The 17,777-nt window shown below is 31.2% G+C and overlaps 1 protein-coding gene across 7 annotated transcripts in view; it reads right to left on the bottom strand.

Annotated features, from left to right (window-relative positions):
* LOC134724751 (ABC-type organic anion transporter ABCA8-like) overlaps positions 1 to 17,777 on the bottom strand; it is a 54,195-nt gene that overhangs the window by 12,189 nt on the left and 24,229 nt on the right. For 4 of the 7 annotated variants that reach the window (XM_063587967.1, XM_063587966.1, XM_063587969.1 and 1 more), the window contains exons 14-27: positions 17,278 to 17,416; positions 16,837 to 16,927; positions 16,259 to 16,398; positions 15,112 to 15,228; positions 13,833 to 14,258; positions 12,985 to 13,104; positions 9,832 to 9,971; positions 9,146 to 9,418; positions 7,574 to 7,705; positions 5,902 to 6,054; positions 5,006 to 5,143; positions 4,105 to 4,197; positions 2,987 to 3,199; positions 1,926 to 1,952 (exon numbers count right to left, since the gene is read on the bottom strand). In XM_063587967.1, the coding sequence (XP_063444037.1) occupies positions 1,926 to 1,952; positions 2,987 to 3,199; positions 4,105 to 4,197; positions 5,006 to 5,143; positions 5,902 to 6,054; positions 7,574 to 7,705; positions 9,146 to 9,418; positions 9,832 to 9,971; positions 12,985 to 13,104; positions 13,833 to 14,258; positions 15,112 to 15,228; positions 16,259 to 16,398; positions 16,837 to 16,927; positions 17,278 to 17,416 (2,202 nt within the window). Of the gene's footprint in view, positions 1 to 1,253; positions 1,278 to 1,925; positions 1,953 to 2,986; positions 3,200 to 4,104; positions 4,198 to 5,005; positions 5,144 to 5,901; positions 6,055 to 7,573; positions 7,706 to 9,145; positions 9,419 to 9,831; positions 9,972 to 12,984; positions 13,105 to 13,832; positions 14,259 to 15,111; positions 15,229 to 16,258; positions 16,399 to 16,836; positions 16,928 to 17,277; positions 17,417 to 17,777 lie in introns of all 7 variants that reach the window. The other 3 variants (XM_063587970.1, XM_063587971.1, XM_063587972.1) reach the window with 3 other exon arrangements.

Here is a 17,777-nt window from a genome sequence, read left to right as displayed (position 1 = left end):
AACCGCAATTTGTTTCATTTTGCAGGGAGATTATGTGGCCAGAATTTCATAAAACTGTAAATAGAGGATTTTTTTAAATTTTGATAAACATGCAGTAAAAAATGATGTTTTTTCCTCAATTCATGAACATTTGATAAATATGAGTTATTTCTGAATAAAAAAATGCATATTTTTTTAAGATACTTATAAACTACAGAAATTAACGATTATTTAACAAAAAACAATTTGCGTTTATCTTTTATAACAAAAAAGTTATGTCTTTCTTTCGAAAAAGAAATTACGGCCACAAATCTGAATTTTGAGCAAATATACAAAATTTTGACCTCATTTTTCTCAAAAAGTAGCACATGAAGGTATATTTTTTATTACATATTTGATTTAATCAGGTAAAAAATAGTCTATATGCAAATTTTCATGAACTTGTTAATACAGGATCAAAACTGTATCGTATGCCCTTAAGTACCAGGTAATCCATTCCCATTCAAAAATAAACTGCCAAAGAACACCAAAAAAATATAGTATTTGAACGAACATTATGCCTTTCTATGATGGGGAACTTGGGGATGGTTAGTTGTACACCTAACTGTGTGACCGCTACAAATAAAGTTTTGTTGTTTAGATGTTGTTTTTGTTGTCCAGTGAAATCTACCAAATATCAAGTATATGTACAGTGTAACCTGCCTTATGAATCAGACACCAGAGTATTCCAACATCCTACTTTAACCAAAACATTTTCATTGTCCCAAAATATGCCTATCCTTGCAGAAAAACCTAGAAAAAACCTGAGTATTCTGACACCCTGCTTAATTTTTTTCTGATCCCACAGTGTGTCAGATAACACAGGTTACACTGTACAACAATTACAACAACAGAAAAAAATTGCCCAACCAATTAGTTTTCTGTGATGAGTTTACGTTTTTGAACTTTTTGTTAGACATTATCTAACAGATAAACAAAGGATATAGAGAAATGGATCCATGCCACAAAATCAATACATGCACAGCAATAGTACAACAAAAAAAGCACAAAGAATCAGTTTGTGTTTATATAAGAACCTTTGAGACACTTGCATTCACAGGTACAAACTTTCATAAACAACTGGGAATAAGCTTTAAGCATGAAATATAAAAAAAAATAGGAGACGTGATACGATTGCCAATGAAACAAAACTTTTTACTAGGGACCAAATGATGTGTATATATGCAACAAAAAGTGACTTCATATTTTGTAAATTCTGTCTGGTTGTCACTCACCGACTCATATGAATACTGGCCAGGCTGATTAATACAAAATATAGCAAGATGAAAAATATTATTTTTTCAATATTTTTTGCTTATGTTTATAAGAGATACTGCTAATTTACAAGATACAAAAATGAGCACTCAACCATTCAGGTTTAATCATACATTCTCTTCATTCAATTCAATGTTTAGTATTTAAAAAAAAAGTACATGAAAAACCTTGAAACTGATATTCTCCTGTCTCAACTCTCTTATCAATATGTGTCAACTCAGTTATCAATGTGTGTCAACTTTCTTATATGTCAACTCTCTTATCAATATGTGTTAACTCAGTTAAATATGTGTCAACTTTCAAACTTTCTTTTATATCAATGTGTGTCAACTATCAAACTCTCTTATCAAAATGTGTCAACTATGTTATCAGTATGTGTCAACTATGTTATCAAAATGTGTCAACCCTGTGGTGTAGGTGACACACAACACAACAATGTGATGTTTATATAAGTAAAATAACTGCTGTTAAAACAATTGACAAATAGAGAAGTCAATAAAAAGTTATTGAACAACCAGTCTGTCACAAGTGCTAATTATAAATAATCAAAAATTAAAATTAATGGTGACTTGATAGATGAGTTTATCATTACAGAAACCTTTAAATCTGTCATTTCTTCAAACAATAAATACCTTTTCAAATTTATCTGCCCAGCAAACCTAATGACCATAGTAAGATTAAATAATTTGAATATCTAGTAAATGCCATACTTCAACTTGTGATCAGGGACTTTCTATACTAAAGAGACTCAGGTCACTTATAACAATGTCTATACAAATTTTCAGACAGAACTGTGCCTTCCCTGATGTCACATGCTTTAAAGCAAATCATTTCATATTTACGAAGTGTTCTTTATAATTATATATTCAAGTTTAATGAAGTAACATTGTTATGAAATTTAATACATTTTGTCATTGGAAAATGCTGTTTTGAAAAAAATCATGGGATAGTTTTTTAAATATAGATCTTTGAACTTTGAGGCAATTTGTTAGTAAATTTCAAGTGTTTGCCATCTTCTTTAATCTTAATCTCTTTTGCACGACTGGAGTGTTCTTTAAAAACGATATGTCTCAGTTTAATAATTCAACATTCTGTTAAAATCTTATATTTTTTGCCATGATGAATGGATATTGATAAGATTTTTTATTAACACATATTAAATTAAAATATAGTTTGAACATGTTGAAATACACAAATAACTTCTATCTTCATATATCAGAGATACGAAACTAAGTTTATTGTTGGGGCGCAGCTTTAGGGGCTTGGTAATTAAATAAAATCAGTAGAGACGAGTCCCATTAGTATAGAAAGTCCCTGTTGTGATAGACATGCACACTCTTAAGTATTGAGATACCAAATATTTAACTCTCTTAATCAATAAGATTACAGAAAAAATAATAGCTTTTCAGTTGTCAGTTATTTCGGTTGTCTCAATGATGTATACCCACATCTAAAGTTAAAAAAAACATGATAGATAAAACACTACTCAAACTTAATCAAAGAAAACAAAATATGTACTGAAGCATTTCTAAATTAGAGATTTTACATTCAGAGATTGAAAAATGTGCTTCAAGCAAAAAAATGCAAACTTGTTACGACCCTCATCTACGACACATACCCCTGGTATATATTTTTTTTTCATAAAAATTTGCACTTATTGATCAAGTTTAAGAAATTTGTATCAAATACCTACCTGGTTCCTTTCTCTGGTCTGTAAAGCTTTAACTCTTTGTCTTTCTTCTGCGACATCTTTATCTTCATCTTCTATGATGTCAGAGTTTTCTGTGTCAACCTCGTTACTATTCTTTTTACTGATACAGGGTAATGCATCTTGAATTTCACCTCCCGTTTTTCGGATATCAATGATTCTCAGTAACATTATATACAATGGTATCTCAACTAATGGCTGGAATTAACATAATATATCATTAAAGGACGGTTCAGTATTCTAATAATAGTAAAATTAAGAATGGAAAAGTGGAAAATGTCAAAGAGACAACTTTCTGACCTAAGAGCAGAAAACAGCCAAAGGCCACCAATGGGTCTTTAACACAGCAAGAAAATCCTGCACCCAGAGGTGGTCTTCAGCTGGCGCCTATACAAAATGCTCACTAGTTCAATAAAAATACAATGTATGTGTGTTCTAACCACTTCCCTCAATGAGTTCCAATCTACCATGAAATGAAGGTCATATTGGCAAAATTATTTCTGTAAAAATTATTCAACTATATGTTGACAACATGGGTAAATCTTTTTTCTTCAACAAGAATAATAGCAAGCATGAATCTGATGTTCACTGGTTATTGTTTGTTGATGTGGTTAGTAAGTGTTTCTTGGTTTTTATATAGATTAGATGGTTAGTTCTCCAGTTTGAGTGGTTTTACACTAGTCATTTTATGGGCCCTTTATAGCTTGCCATTTGGTGTGAGCCATAGCTCAGTGTTTGAGACCGTACTTAGACCTATAATTGTTTTCTTTTACAAATCGTAGCTTGTCTCATTGGCACTCATACCATATCTTCTGATATCTGACAACAAAATCAATGATTATTTTCTGTTATTTCCATCAATTTAGCTGAAATTTATTTTACTCAGGTAAGTTAGTCAATGAGTGATATTTTTCTCTTGGAAGAAATTTAAAGATACCAGTGAATAAACTAAACAGAGAACAATACCTGTTGTATTTGTTCAATGGGACAATAGAACTGCCAAAAGTTTAAATGGACAGGTAACTTGCAGGTGAATCTATGGAAAGGTACAATTGGGTTCTGATGATATTACAAAATTAGTGAATTGATATATGAATACCTACCCACAGTATAGGTAAGAGTATGTTGGATTCCCACTTAAAATATTCTCCAAACGTAATGTCCTGTTCATTTCCTAGCAAACTTGTTCGATAAATCTTTAAAATAGTTACAAAACATGCTCTATACATCTTTAAAGTTAAAACTAAGCTTTCTTGATAATCATTATATTTTTTTTATGATACATCATAAAGCTCAAAATAAACTTAAATTTGACATTTCATTTACATATAATAACAAAAATCATTCAATAATACACCTTTAAACATGAAAACAAAAACTTGTCTAGTCTTATTTTCCACCATATTCATATGGATTATTACAAATGATATTGTCAAGTAAATGATTTATACAGAAACAGATTCTACCATTTTATCACATTGACAACAATACTCGTTCCCTCTCTATTTTTTTCTTTAAAATTTCAAAATGGTCAGTAAATCAACTAATATCATAATTCGTATCAATAATGTCACTTTTATGACTGTAAATTTGTTACTGTCTACCGATCAAGAGAGGAACTGTTAAAAGCCATGCATGCCACTAAATGACATCCATGCAAATCAGTATGTCCAAAACACACAGACATTCAAATAGTGCTATGCTATTTCTAAATTGTTGGCACCAAACACCTTGACTAAAACTAATTCTAGTTTAATTTTTCATAAAATTTTGACAAAATATATACTTTGACTCATTGAAAAATTACAAAAATTTCACTAAACTTGAACCACACACACTTTGTTTGGAAAAATTATTGGATAAATATTAGCTTGACAATCATATATTTGATAGGTGAGAAGCTTAATATTTGCTTACTTATGGAATGTGATTAAAATTAAATATTTTTTTACAGAGTTATCTCCCTGTAGTGTTATGTACCACCTTAATTTATGTATGACTTACCCTGTCAATATAATAAATGCCTCCAAAAACTTTGTAAGGTGGCAGAAGCATAACAAATATGTAGTGCATGATCCTGGCGGGGATCTCTCCAGAAATCATGTCAACTAAACTGACAGCTAAATAAGGTAAGAAAGATATCTGAAAATCAAATATGATATTTAATTTAGGCCGGAAATCATGTCAACTAAACTGACTCTAACATACGGTAGAAAAGATATCTGAAAAATATGACAGTCAATTAAGTAAAACAGTGCAGCTAACATTCTACCACAAAAATACATGGAAATAAGGAAGTAATTTATTGGACATTTTTTTTAAATATATAAAATTGTGTAATTGAATATAATTTATTTAAGGAATGACTGTAATATTTTTTCTGTCTATGAAGAAATAACATAAAAAATTTGGTGCACACTGAATTACGCTCGTAGCGGGTTATTTAACAGTGTGCACCAAATTTTTTATGTTATTTCGAATAGACAGAAAAAATATTACAGTCATTTCTTATAATTTAATTCTAAATTCCTTTAAAAACCGTAGAAAACCATGAAAAAACGTTGATGACGTCACGGTCACATGAATAAATTATGTCTATGGGCTCATAACAAAATAACGTCAGTCAATCAGAAGAGGTGTTACATCTAAAATTAAATTATAACTGTATCAATGTAAATAGGTTGCAAACATTAATCCATCATTTTATCTCTGATGAAGGTCCTTTTTGTAATGAGTAAAAATTTATAACAGAAGAAAGGTGTTAGGCAAAATAAATTTCCCTCCAATATACCTAGTAAAATAAAATTATAAGCTTGAAACAGTGCTTCTCATGAACAAGATGTTAATTGTGTTTGGGATGACAATATAAATATATTTTGATTTACATTTAGTATACTTACAAAAAAGTAGAGAACAGTCAATGATGATTGACAGGTCTCAAAGTTGTCAAATAAGAATTGAAAGATGTAAACAAAGAGTGTAGATGAAGGTATAATTGTCAGGAACAGAAGAAAGAGGGACACCATAGCGCCACCTGGCTTTAAACTGTCAACCTGAAAATAAAAAATAAAATATACAATCAATTGAAATTTTATACCTAAACATATCAAAAACATGGTTTATATTAATCTAATACAGCCCTTGGATGGTGTAAACTTTCCAAAACAATGTGAATGGTGTTATGGGGTATGGTGTAAGGGGAATGGTGTTACGGTGTTTGAGGAATGGTGTGGTTGTGTAACGTGCGATTGGGAATGGTGTGAATGATGGTGTAAGACATTTCATTGGTTGAAAACATAAACAATAATAATAATAATCTTAATATTTGAAATTCAATTGCATTATTGGTAACTTCGGATCACGTAGATAGAATGGGGAATGGTGTATGGTGTAATGTACTTGTAAGGTGTATGGTGCAAAGGTGTAATGTGTATGGTGTAATGGGACAAGGTGTATGGTGTAATGGTGTAATGGTGTAATGGTGTATGGTGTAAGTGTGAAGTTTACACCATCCAAGGACTGTACCCTTCTTTCATGCCATTTTTTGTGGTTTAGAAATTAAGCATTTATCCCCGTCATTTCAACTCTGGTTGAGAGTTGTCTCATTGAAAATTAATCTCATCTCATACTTTTTATATTGCATATTTTCAATCAAATGTAAAGAAATTGTTTAGATTATAAATAACACCTGTTTGGCCAATACAAATGTCAAATGAATGTCATTTTAAATTTATTTCCCCTTAATCACAAAATAACATTGGCGTAGCTTTTTGATTTTGTCAAAGAAAGACAAAACCTGAAATGGATCAGATATTGATTAGATATTATGCTAGTATCAAAACACCTCAATTATTATCATAAACGTGAAACTATTACAATATCAATTATATGGTTTAACATTTACTTTCTTTAATAAATACCTATCAATTTAACTTTTGATTTTGACATAAATGTGGATTCATACATTATTGTGTGTAGTATTTTCAGGAAAAAATGTTATTTGCAGATACCTAATCTGTGTGGAAATTACTAGGGTTGATGCTTTTAAGATTTTTATGCAAGTGCAAATATACTAATTACAATGTTAACCAAGAGCAAAAAGTTGTTTAAAGACTCTATTGAGGGGCTGAAGACCGAGGATGTTTGCTGTTGGTCAACAAAAAAACAACAGCTTTGGGGTAAATTGGAAGGGTTTGCTGTAATACATTTTGAACATTGGCTGACTTTTTGTTCTCAATATACAGTTAAAAAACTCCTAAAGAATCTTGCTTGTTTCAATTTCTTTATTTCATGTTTCTTGTACCAATGTGTTCCACGATTCTTGCATTTGGATATCATTCACAGTCTGGAAATCTTAAATTTTCAAAAATAAAAAAAGTCTGGGCGGGCGGGGATGAAAATCTACCAAATAATTTAAATTGGCCTTCTCTTCTCCATACCATCCTCTATATGATATCCTATATAACAGCTGATAGAATAATACAGAATGTTGCAGGCACACATAACTTGTATACATACACCACTGTATCATAAACATTTTTTTTTATGTAATACCCTCTACCTATAACATACCTGTATAGCGGCTGTCAGAATAAGACAGAATACTGCCGGGATACAAAACTTGCAGACGTCAATAAAGAAGTTAGATAACCAGTAAACACTGAATGGTACACCTGCTGTTCTCAACTGACTTCTGATCTTATACTGTAATTAAACAAATTAATCATCAATAAACTCTATAGGTTGCACTTTGTAAATACAGCTGATTCTTAAACCACGCCTCTTTTGGGGAGATCTAGAATATCATACAAAATAAATTTTGTTTACATACTAGTTCCCAGTTATGCTCTCTGTGTTGCATCTCACAGAGACAAAACTTGGGAATGTTACCAGTAAAGATACATGTGAATATTGTTTATATTGAAACCTGTGGTAACCCTACAGTCCATGTACATGAGGTAGGGGTAGTTTAGAAAATTAGTGTTAGCTTAAACTCTGAGACTTTGAAAATATGCTGCACAGCTCTATATTTTGACCTTTGATAAAAAAAAAAAATGTAGTGTATATGAACTTTCAATTCTAGGATAAGATTTTTTTCAAAACTTCATAGTAAAAATGGTACAGTTTTATTCGTAAAAGGAGTTCCTATGGGAAATTGCATTGTCAATATTTACAGAAATGCAACATATAAAGATAACCTTGCTAGTGGCAAATCAAATGAAATGCACTGAAAATCATTTCCCTACTAATGAAATCATGAAATGGATTTGGTCGGGTTGTTGTCTCTTTGACACATTCCCCATTTCCATTCTCAATTTTATTGTACATGAACATAAGTGTAATATTTTTGGCGGCATGTCGTTTAATAAAGTAAATAGGATAAGAAAATATAACATCAGATGTCAAAGTAGGACCTTCAACAATAAGCAAAACCAATGCAGTGTAGCAAGCAGAATAACCAGTCACTGAAAGCTAGTCAACTCAAAAGCCTTCTTTTAACTAATAATAAGTGACCATGTCCCCCCCCCCCCCCCCCCCACTTAAATATCAGTCAGCACACTTCCAATGGATTTATCCTTATAATCAGTCTGGAATAAGCATGACTTTGAGCAATATTAAAATATAAGTATTGACAGGATGCAGAACCATAAGTATTAAAAATGTTCCCTACTCTTGTTTTTGAATTTTTGTCAGATATTTGAAATCCTCTACTTTTATTCATGTAGTGCCAATAAAATATTTATTGGCTTATCAAGACTTTTCTTTTCATAATTTATGAAATATAATTTAAAAGGCCATTTTTGAAAATTTCATATATTCCTTGTTATTATTTTAGTTTCTGAAAAGAAATAGGTGCCTATGTTAAATGTTTGAAAACTCTAGAGAGAATCATTTCTGAACAAATTTTCAATTGATTGTATATCAAATACCTGTCATTTTCTACCTTTTAAGTTCTGTCATTTATATACTATCCTTGTATAACAGTAATTTAAAAAGCCTGTTATTTTGAAACAGACTAGATAACATCTTTAATGACTGGATAGTAGTATAACTAATGTTATGTATTTGACAATTTAAAATAATATCAATGTTAGTACAAATATGTATGACCTGACAGCCAATGCTGGAAATATCTTAAATTACCTGTCTATCTTTGACGAGATCAACAGCAAAACCTGGTGGCACAACAACAAAAGCAATGGCCACTAATATAACAGATGAGAATGCATTGTTGTTGTATGTTAGTTTAGTTGATGGTTTCCACAATGGCAGACTAGCAGTAGATATTGTGTTCCTTGTTCCATTGACCAAGGAAGATGCCATTGAGAGAAGGCTGTTACTCATCAAAAGTATGACAGAAGGTATACTGTGTGTAGCTTTACTATTATACAAAATACTGTATCCAACATTGCTGATCTGAAAAATACGGGAATAGCTATTTCATTGGGAGACATGATTTTTTACTTAAATAATTTTTTTTTTTAACCATTTCCATCCATTTGGGAACAGCCAAATAGAAAAATTGAAGAAATGATAACATTCAAATTCTTAAAAGGGAGTCAAATTGAAATGGAGTGGGCTGAGAGTTTAGATATTTTTTCATCTAGCATTGAAAATCTAAAGAGTGAATTTAAATGTACCAAGTAGAATCTTTACTTTCAACATATAATTGTATTTGACTTTAAAAAAAAAAATTATATATAAGCTGTTTCAGATCTCTGATTTCTTCAAACAAATTTCTTTTGAAAATTTGAAAATTTGAAAATTGCAAAAATAGGCACAACGTCTGCTGATGATTGTTTCAAATCCCTGTTTATTTATATACATACTGAACTAGCTGTCACAGTGAGATTCTTCAAGTCTATTCCAAAGTTTGAGGTAGTATCTACAATCTCAGATGAGTTTGTGAAAGTTTCTGTTTCAAACATGCTCCTAAACATCTGAAGGAAAGCATTCCCAGTAGTGGTTCCTGAAATACAGAATGTCATTTTACTATTTCAGTTCTTCTATACATATCACTCTGTAATACAAATATGTATTAAAAAATTGTTCTGCTAATGTATTTTTTCTAACTTCTTTAACAATCTAACCTTGTATATTTTATACCATGTCTACTGTCTGCCTGTCCCTGTTAACTAACTTCAATTAAACTTTTCAGAATCTAGGACTATGGGTAATCTCATTGTTCGTACACCAAAATGTAAATAACATTACGTTATTGGTAGATTTTCTATTGCTTATCACGTTTTTAACCAATCACAATGTTTTTGGTAAATGCTTTTGGAAATGTTACCCAGAATGCAATACTTGAAACGGCAAATTGAAAAACCAAAGACACATGATAAGAAGACAGAATTGTGATTAAGAAATAACTGCATAAAAGATGACAAAAGATTTTTGACTAATCAAAGACTGTTAGGTGGCACTTGCCAATTCAAACCATATTCATAATATTATGCTACAAAGTTTGCTTGATATGCTGAGATTTTATCATCATATAAAAAAGAAAACATTACAGTATGGCATTAAGGTGGTACCCAACACTTTTACTAAAATTAATTTGGCTCGTTTAATTTTCATAAAATTTTGTCAAAGAATTTACTTTTACCCTAAAACAAAAAATATAAAAATTTCAAAAATTTTGAACCAACTGTTTTGTCAGAAAAATTACACTGGTTATATAGCAATTTGACAAACACCAATTTTGATCATTGAGAAGCTTAATATTCCTTTTACAACACAACGTTATTAAAACGTTTAGCTGACTTTACAGAGTTATCTCCCTGTAGTGTTAGGTACCACCTTAAAAGGAAATTTTTAGACTATATATGTTAGACTCAGATTGACGTCCGGTCTCTAATCGACGTCCGTTCCTCAAATCGACGTCCAAAGCTGACATCACATTCTCAAATCGACGTCCAATTGTTTGATCCTCTAATTGACGTCCTATGTGCCGTCATGTATTTCAAAAATGACGTCCGATTGATTTTAGTCTTATCTAACCGATGTCAAATATCAAATTAATAATAAAATAATAAATTGCTGCACTTACACTTGTACATGTACTTGCATATTGATAAATGGCATGCGAGTATACGTAAATAAGAACCCAACGACAAAGAAAACAAAACGACATATATATAGGGCAACACTCAGTCTTCAACAATGGACAAAATAAAGAAGTAATGCCAACTGTTTTGAGAGTACCAGGGTATTATAATTTGGATTCTTTAAGATATTTTTTCAACTAATTAATTAGTTTTACACTTGGATTGAAACATATACAAAAGAAATTGGCATTATGTTTTTATGTTGTGCTGTTACACTACTGCTCCAGGTTAGGGGTAGGTTAAGTGCTCACAAACATGTTGAACCCAGCCAAATATTTTATGTGTCTGTAGTGGAGTGGTTATCGTTGGTTTATGTTTGGCATATTTGATTTTCGATATACTTATGTTATAAGTTAGTTTTTAGTTCCAATTGTTTAACATGTTTAATGTAGTAGCCTTTAAATACTGTCTTTATGATTGTTAAAGGACGTACAGTTGACTATAGATATAGGAAGATGTGGTATATGATTGCCAATGAGACAACTCTCCATCCGAATCACAGTTTATAAAAGAAAACCATTATAGGTCAAAATACGGTCTTAAACACGCAGCCTTGGCTCACACCGAACAGCAAGCTATAAAGATAAAGGGCTATATAATTGCTTACACCCACTTCATTTAAACTCTGGTCTATAGTTGTCTGATTAACAATCACACCACATCTCATTGTTTTTAATAAGCTCTTAAATTACATAAAAAAAAATCTCATAACCTGTAAACATCGGTAATACATTTAAAAAAATATTTTTAATATTTTTTATTTGTCACATATATATACATTTTGTACTAAGTTTAGGTCGTAAAAATATTGACCTACATGTAGAACTGTCTTTACTACTCTCTCAGACAATCCAAGTTTCAGTTCTGTTATAAACTTTGTTTGTCCCTATTTCGGCAGTTTTGTTCATTTGTTTTAGATGTATTTCCGTATAATACGGCATGTTAGCCCAAAATGTCTCGACATTTTGATCTTCCATAGGTTCATTAAAACGAACGTCGATAAGAGAAGCTGAAAATTGGACGTTGATAAGAGGTGCCAAAAAATGAACGTCGATTAGAGGTGCCAAAAATTGGACGTCGATTAGAGGGGGATACAATTGGCCGACGTTTTGGAAACTTATTTCATTGTGACGTCAGCTTTGGACATCGATTTGAGGGACAGACGTCGATTAGAGACAGGACGTCGATCTGAGTCTTACATATATAAAATTCAATTTAAACAGACAATGTAAATTAATCCTATAGTTAAATTTAGACGATCGCCACAATATATCTTTTTCGTGCTGATGCAATGTAAAGCATTTGTCAATCAATCAATAAATTTAGACATAATTGAGGTGACTGTTAGTAAGGGGAAAGGGTTGGAAGAAACAACATTTGAAATAAGTTCTATTCAACATGCATTCAGAGTAGATATTAATTCAACCATGGTAATACTGGTTCTCTCTTTAAAATTTCTCAAGCATTTATCCCTTTCCTTTTAATTTATACAATAATTCCATGTTGTCCTTTATTTACACCATAAATCCTGATAAAATGTCACTTTTTTGATTAGGTGAAAAAATAACAATTTATTTTGTCTGAATAATAAGGGAGGCCTCTGAGAATCAAAGCGCTTGTTAGCACTGTAGGATAAATATTTCAATGTGAACACATTTAGACAAAATTTTGAATTGGAGTTTCCTTTGTCCTTAATTGTAGTTCAATATACCTCATATCTGAAAAATTTGTTTGTCATAATTAGTAAAACCTCAGTTACCTGTTTTTCTAATTATTAGTAATCATGCATTGTTATTTTTAACCTGGTCATGAAATTGGTTCCTATTTACCCCTAAGGACAATGCTTTCACCTGAACCAACCACCAGTATTACCCACAAAACAGGATATTTTCTCATCATTCCAAGACATTGACTGCCAAGCTGCTATTCGTTTTCCAAATTTTAAATATCGGTTATTCCAGTACTTCTTAACAGAACAATGACCAGCAGAATCTTCAGAATAAATATGTGTTATGTTTTAGTATTAATTTATTGAAACTTAAATCATAGGTGGTTTAATTAATTTCTTGCAACCTGTCAGTTCTAATCTGAGTTTCATCTGGAGTTTTTAGCAACAGTTGGGTACTAATATCATTATTACTCTGATATCTAACTTTAATACAGCATCTGATAAATTAAAATTCAAATGAAATCTGGCAAAATAAAATGTATAGGGACATGTATGGTTTGGGTTGTAATAGAAAAAAGAGTAAAGGACAGATTTCATTATGGTCATAATATTAATGAAGCAAAGCAGTTTAAGAATTGCCATTCAAATCCTCATATTGACTTGGTAGACTTAGAATACAGATTATAATTACACTGTTGTTGTGAAATGTACATATAATTTACCTATATCAACTTATTTCACAAATAATTAATTTCATGTTCAACAGGGGTGAACCCTTGTGAGCTGTCATTGTGATTGTATAACCTTGTTGATGTAATGGATTCTAGATGTTCTTTATCATAAATTAATAAAATGTATTAACATATATATGCTTATCATTAAAATTTAAAAAAAAAAATACTTGTCAAAAACAGGAACAGATTCAGAATTTTTCATGGCAAGATGGTTACACTTGTCGTCTATGAAAAAAACTAGTGTTCAATGAAAAGATGTTTATAAACTATACAACAATACCCCTGAAGCCGTGAGATGGAAATCAAGTCATAGTTACCTAATGAATCCCTAAGCAACACAGGTGGATTTTTAGCAGATGGTGAATAGTTTGTATAATTAGCATATATTCCTGATGCAAGTGTCAGATTCAATGGTGATGGTGCTGTTGCCGTGTTCATCGCTGATGTTTTACTCACTACTAATCCTACCACCACAAATACTACAGGAAGAATCAGATTCACAAATAATAAAGCTTTGTCTTTCAAACTTCTAATCAGACGAACTTTGCTTAGAGCCCAAAATTGCTGCGTTTTTAAGTTATCTTGTTCTTTGACAAGTGGTGATTTTTCAAGGGCTGCAAGGATGTTGACGGTACTTTCGTTGATTGACTCAGCATCATGGTTATTATCAAGTGTGTCTGCGCTGGCAGCATGACCACCTAGTTTCAACACGTCTTTTATATCCATGGATTGGTCATCTTCCTCTTAATAATCAAAAGAAAAACTTGTAATAAAGAATTGAATACTTCTTTTAATAATTTTACTGGGGTGTAAAAGCATTGAAAGAAGAGCAATTTTATGTGAGGTGCTTCATATTAAAAATGTGTACACTATCAAAGCTTTTTTAACACTGTAAAATATTTTTTTTAAAACGCATTCAATTCTTATACAACTTATTACATTTTCATGCTATAACCATGAACTTAAGAGTTATGTCAAGTTTTTGGTTTGTTTTTCTATGAATTGTTTTTACATTGTCCGTCATAGCTGTTGTATCTCATACAGAAATAAAATATTTTTTTGTCAGCCAATCAAACTACAGAATCAAATGAAATATAAATTTAATGTAATTATTATCTTAAACTGATAAATTCTGTGAAAGATGATATATTCCTTGAAAACACATTGAATAAAGAAGAATATAAAGCAATTTTTTCTTTCAAATACACCAACACCTTGTATTTGGTTAAAAAAAAATCCTGATCAATGACAAAATTTAACACAATGACAAATTGATGTATTTGTTGGTTTTTTTCTTCATGGTAAACATCACATACTATTTAAACTTTTGAAAATTATTCTATAAAAGTGTTCTCATTATAATAAAAGTGAGTCAAAACACATAAATGTGTAAAACGTAAAAATCTTAACGACAATTACCAAGTTTATTAGTAATCAATGCAGTGTTATTTTAAACTGGCCATAAAATAGTTCAGTATTTGATATGTTCTTTAAGAGACCTGTGTATGCTTTCTAAAACTTAAATGGTTTATACAAAAAATTGTACACAAATTTAATATCACAGCCTTTTCAATTTGTTTACTTAATAATTATTACCTAGTGCCAAGAAAACTTCTTCCAGTGTTGTCATAGAAACACCATAACTTTTGATTCCCATAGATTCTGCCAATGTTGACACGTCGGTACTTTTAGATTCTAATGCAGCAAAAAGATCTATAAATAGAAATAGTCAAAATCTGATTGTCTTTTTACATTGTGAAATTCATTTAATAAAAGAGACATTCAATCAATATCAGTATTATTGTAGTGGGTCTCATTGGGATCTAAGCGTGACGTGGGATTGACGTTTTTTTGTAAGTGTGACATGTGAAAGTCAATTATTGTGTTGTGAAAATGGGAAATGAGGTCTTGCGGGACCCGTGAAATGACAAAAAAATGAGAATTGCTTACATATATAGTGTAAGCGGGATACAGGAATCTGACAAAACAGTAAGCGGGATCCGGGATCGGAACCCCCCAATGAGACCCCCATTGTAAACCAACTTATTTTTCGTGGATACTTTATTTCGCGTGTAACCCTTTTCATCTTATTTCGCAACTATTTAATTTTGTTGTTTTTCAAATTCACTTGATGTAATTTGATTAGAAAAGATAAAAATTTTACATATTCACAATGATCTATATTTGCGTTATTTTTCTAATTGTGAAAGTCGTGAAAATACGTAGCCTCACAAAAATAAGTTGGTTTACAGTAAGCTAATCATATTATAAGTTATATGGTTCGCTACTGACCCCCTGTGGATCCAGAGGTAAGTAAAATCCATAGGGGGTGAGCCTGGAGGGAGAGTCCGCTATGGATTTTATTCACCCTCTATGGATCCGTAGGGGTCAGTAGTTAACCGTATAACAAATTTATCGCACGCTAGACTTTTTTTGCCATGTTTTGTTGAAAAATAAACAATGAAACACAACAACATCGATAGATGACATCACCATAAACGTGTCATGAACCCCTATGAAATCTACTTACCCCATATGGTCTCATAGGGAGTCACCATGTGACATCTTTAAACCAATCATAAAGTGATAATTTACCCACGGTGCAATAATAATATTATTGGGCAAGAATTTTGTCCAACTAATATGCAAGGAAAGGGGGACTCAACTTAGTAAAACATAGCAAAGAACAAACACCACAGATCACCAACTTATTTTTTTGTAATCCAGTTTGCAATAAACCTACTCTTAAAGCTCCCAACTTCCTCCAATGGTAAAGTATAAGCTAACTCCTTTCCATGGGTTCTCCTGTGCTTGGCACCATCCACATTTTTACACACGAGATCTGTGATACTTTCACGGTCACTAACTTTACCTACAACCATGCTGTAAAAAAATAAATATTGTTGTTCAGTGGTTGTCGTTTGTAGGTGTAGTTCATAAGTGTTTCTCATTTCTTGTTTTTCATATAGATCAGACTGTTTGTATTCCTGTTTGAATGGTTTTACATTCATCATTTTTGGGTCCTATACAGCTTGCTGTTCTGTGTGAGCTAGGCTCTGTGTTGAATGTGTTGAAGATAGTAATTTGACCTATAGCTATAATGGTTTACTTTTTACTAATTGTGACTTGAATAATAAAAAAAAAAGAGTTCTCATAACTGAAACATATTCTATCATACATTCAATAATTATCTTTTCAATGAGAAGTTCAAAGGTAAAATTGAATAAACTTCACAGAGAACAACAGCTATTGGATTTGTTGTCATTCAGGGTAAAGGTTTCATTTCTTTTTCAATAATCAAAATCTGTATTCATTACATACTTTAAATGATATCCTATTCCAAATCTGTTCTTCAGGAAAAGGGATGAACCACAGCACCTAAGTTTTCCTTTACTGATAAAAGCTTTCCTGTCTAAAAAAGAAAAATATTTTTAAAGTTTTATAATCAAATAATACAAAAACAGCTAGGTATGGAAAATAAAAACATACCTTTGAAAGTAATTATATACAGGATTTAAAAAAAATAATTTATGCTTGTGCACATGGTGCACCTTCATACTCCAAAAAGAACAAAGTTTTAAGTTTTGATTATTGGGCAATTCTTTCAGATTGAAGTATAAATTGATGAATGTCTCACTGGCTAATACATATTCATACATTGTTTAGACATTTTCAACTAATTATTTATTTTGGGGGGCGCAGTTTAAGGAAAATATTACCCAAAATGCTTCATTCTTTGAAAAGGTAAATTTAGACACTAACCAGCTAAAATATCTGCTTCATCCATGAAATGTGTTGTCAGAAGAATAACACGCCCTTTCTTCTTTTCTTTAAGGACAGACCATAGATGGCGTCTTGAAAACGGATCTATTCCTGCAGTAGGCTCGTCCAGAAACACAATCTGTATACAAGACAAAAATATAAACACCACAAACACATGCAACAAACATCTATATAGTGAAACTACTGCTGTATGGTGCCAAAATTCTGATATCCTGCTGTTGTAAAAAAAATTAGACTCATCTACTGTTTCCCAAAAAAACAAAAAAAAACAGCCAAGTTATTAACTAAAGAAAATACGAAAGATTTGAGGATGAAAAATTTTCAATATCAATTTGTGGATTCTTATTTTTGCATCTCCTTATGGATGCAAAAACCTTTTGGGTTTTGGTATAGTTTTATCGGTAGCTTAAAATTTTGATTTTCTAATGAACGCAAAGAACAACTGTAGCTGGTATAACATTTTGGTGGATTTTAAATTT

Source organism: Mytilus trossulus, chromosome 7, assembly GCF_036588685.1.
Source record: "Mytilus trossulus isolate FHL-02 chromosome 7, PNRI_Mtr1.1.1.hap1, whole genome shotgun sequence".
In the NCBI taxonomy this organism is placed as follows: domain Eukaryota; kingdom Metazoa; phylum Mollusca; class Bivalvia; order Mytilida; family Mytilidae; genus Mytilus; species Mytilus trossulus.
This window is presented reverse-complemented; position numbering and strand designations above follow the sequence as displayed.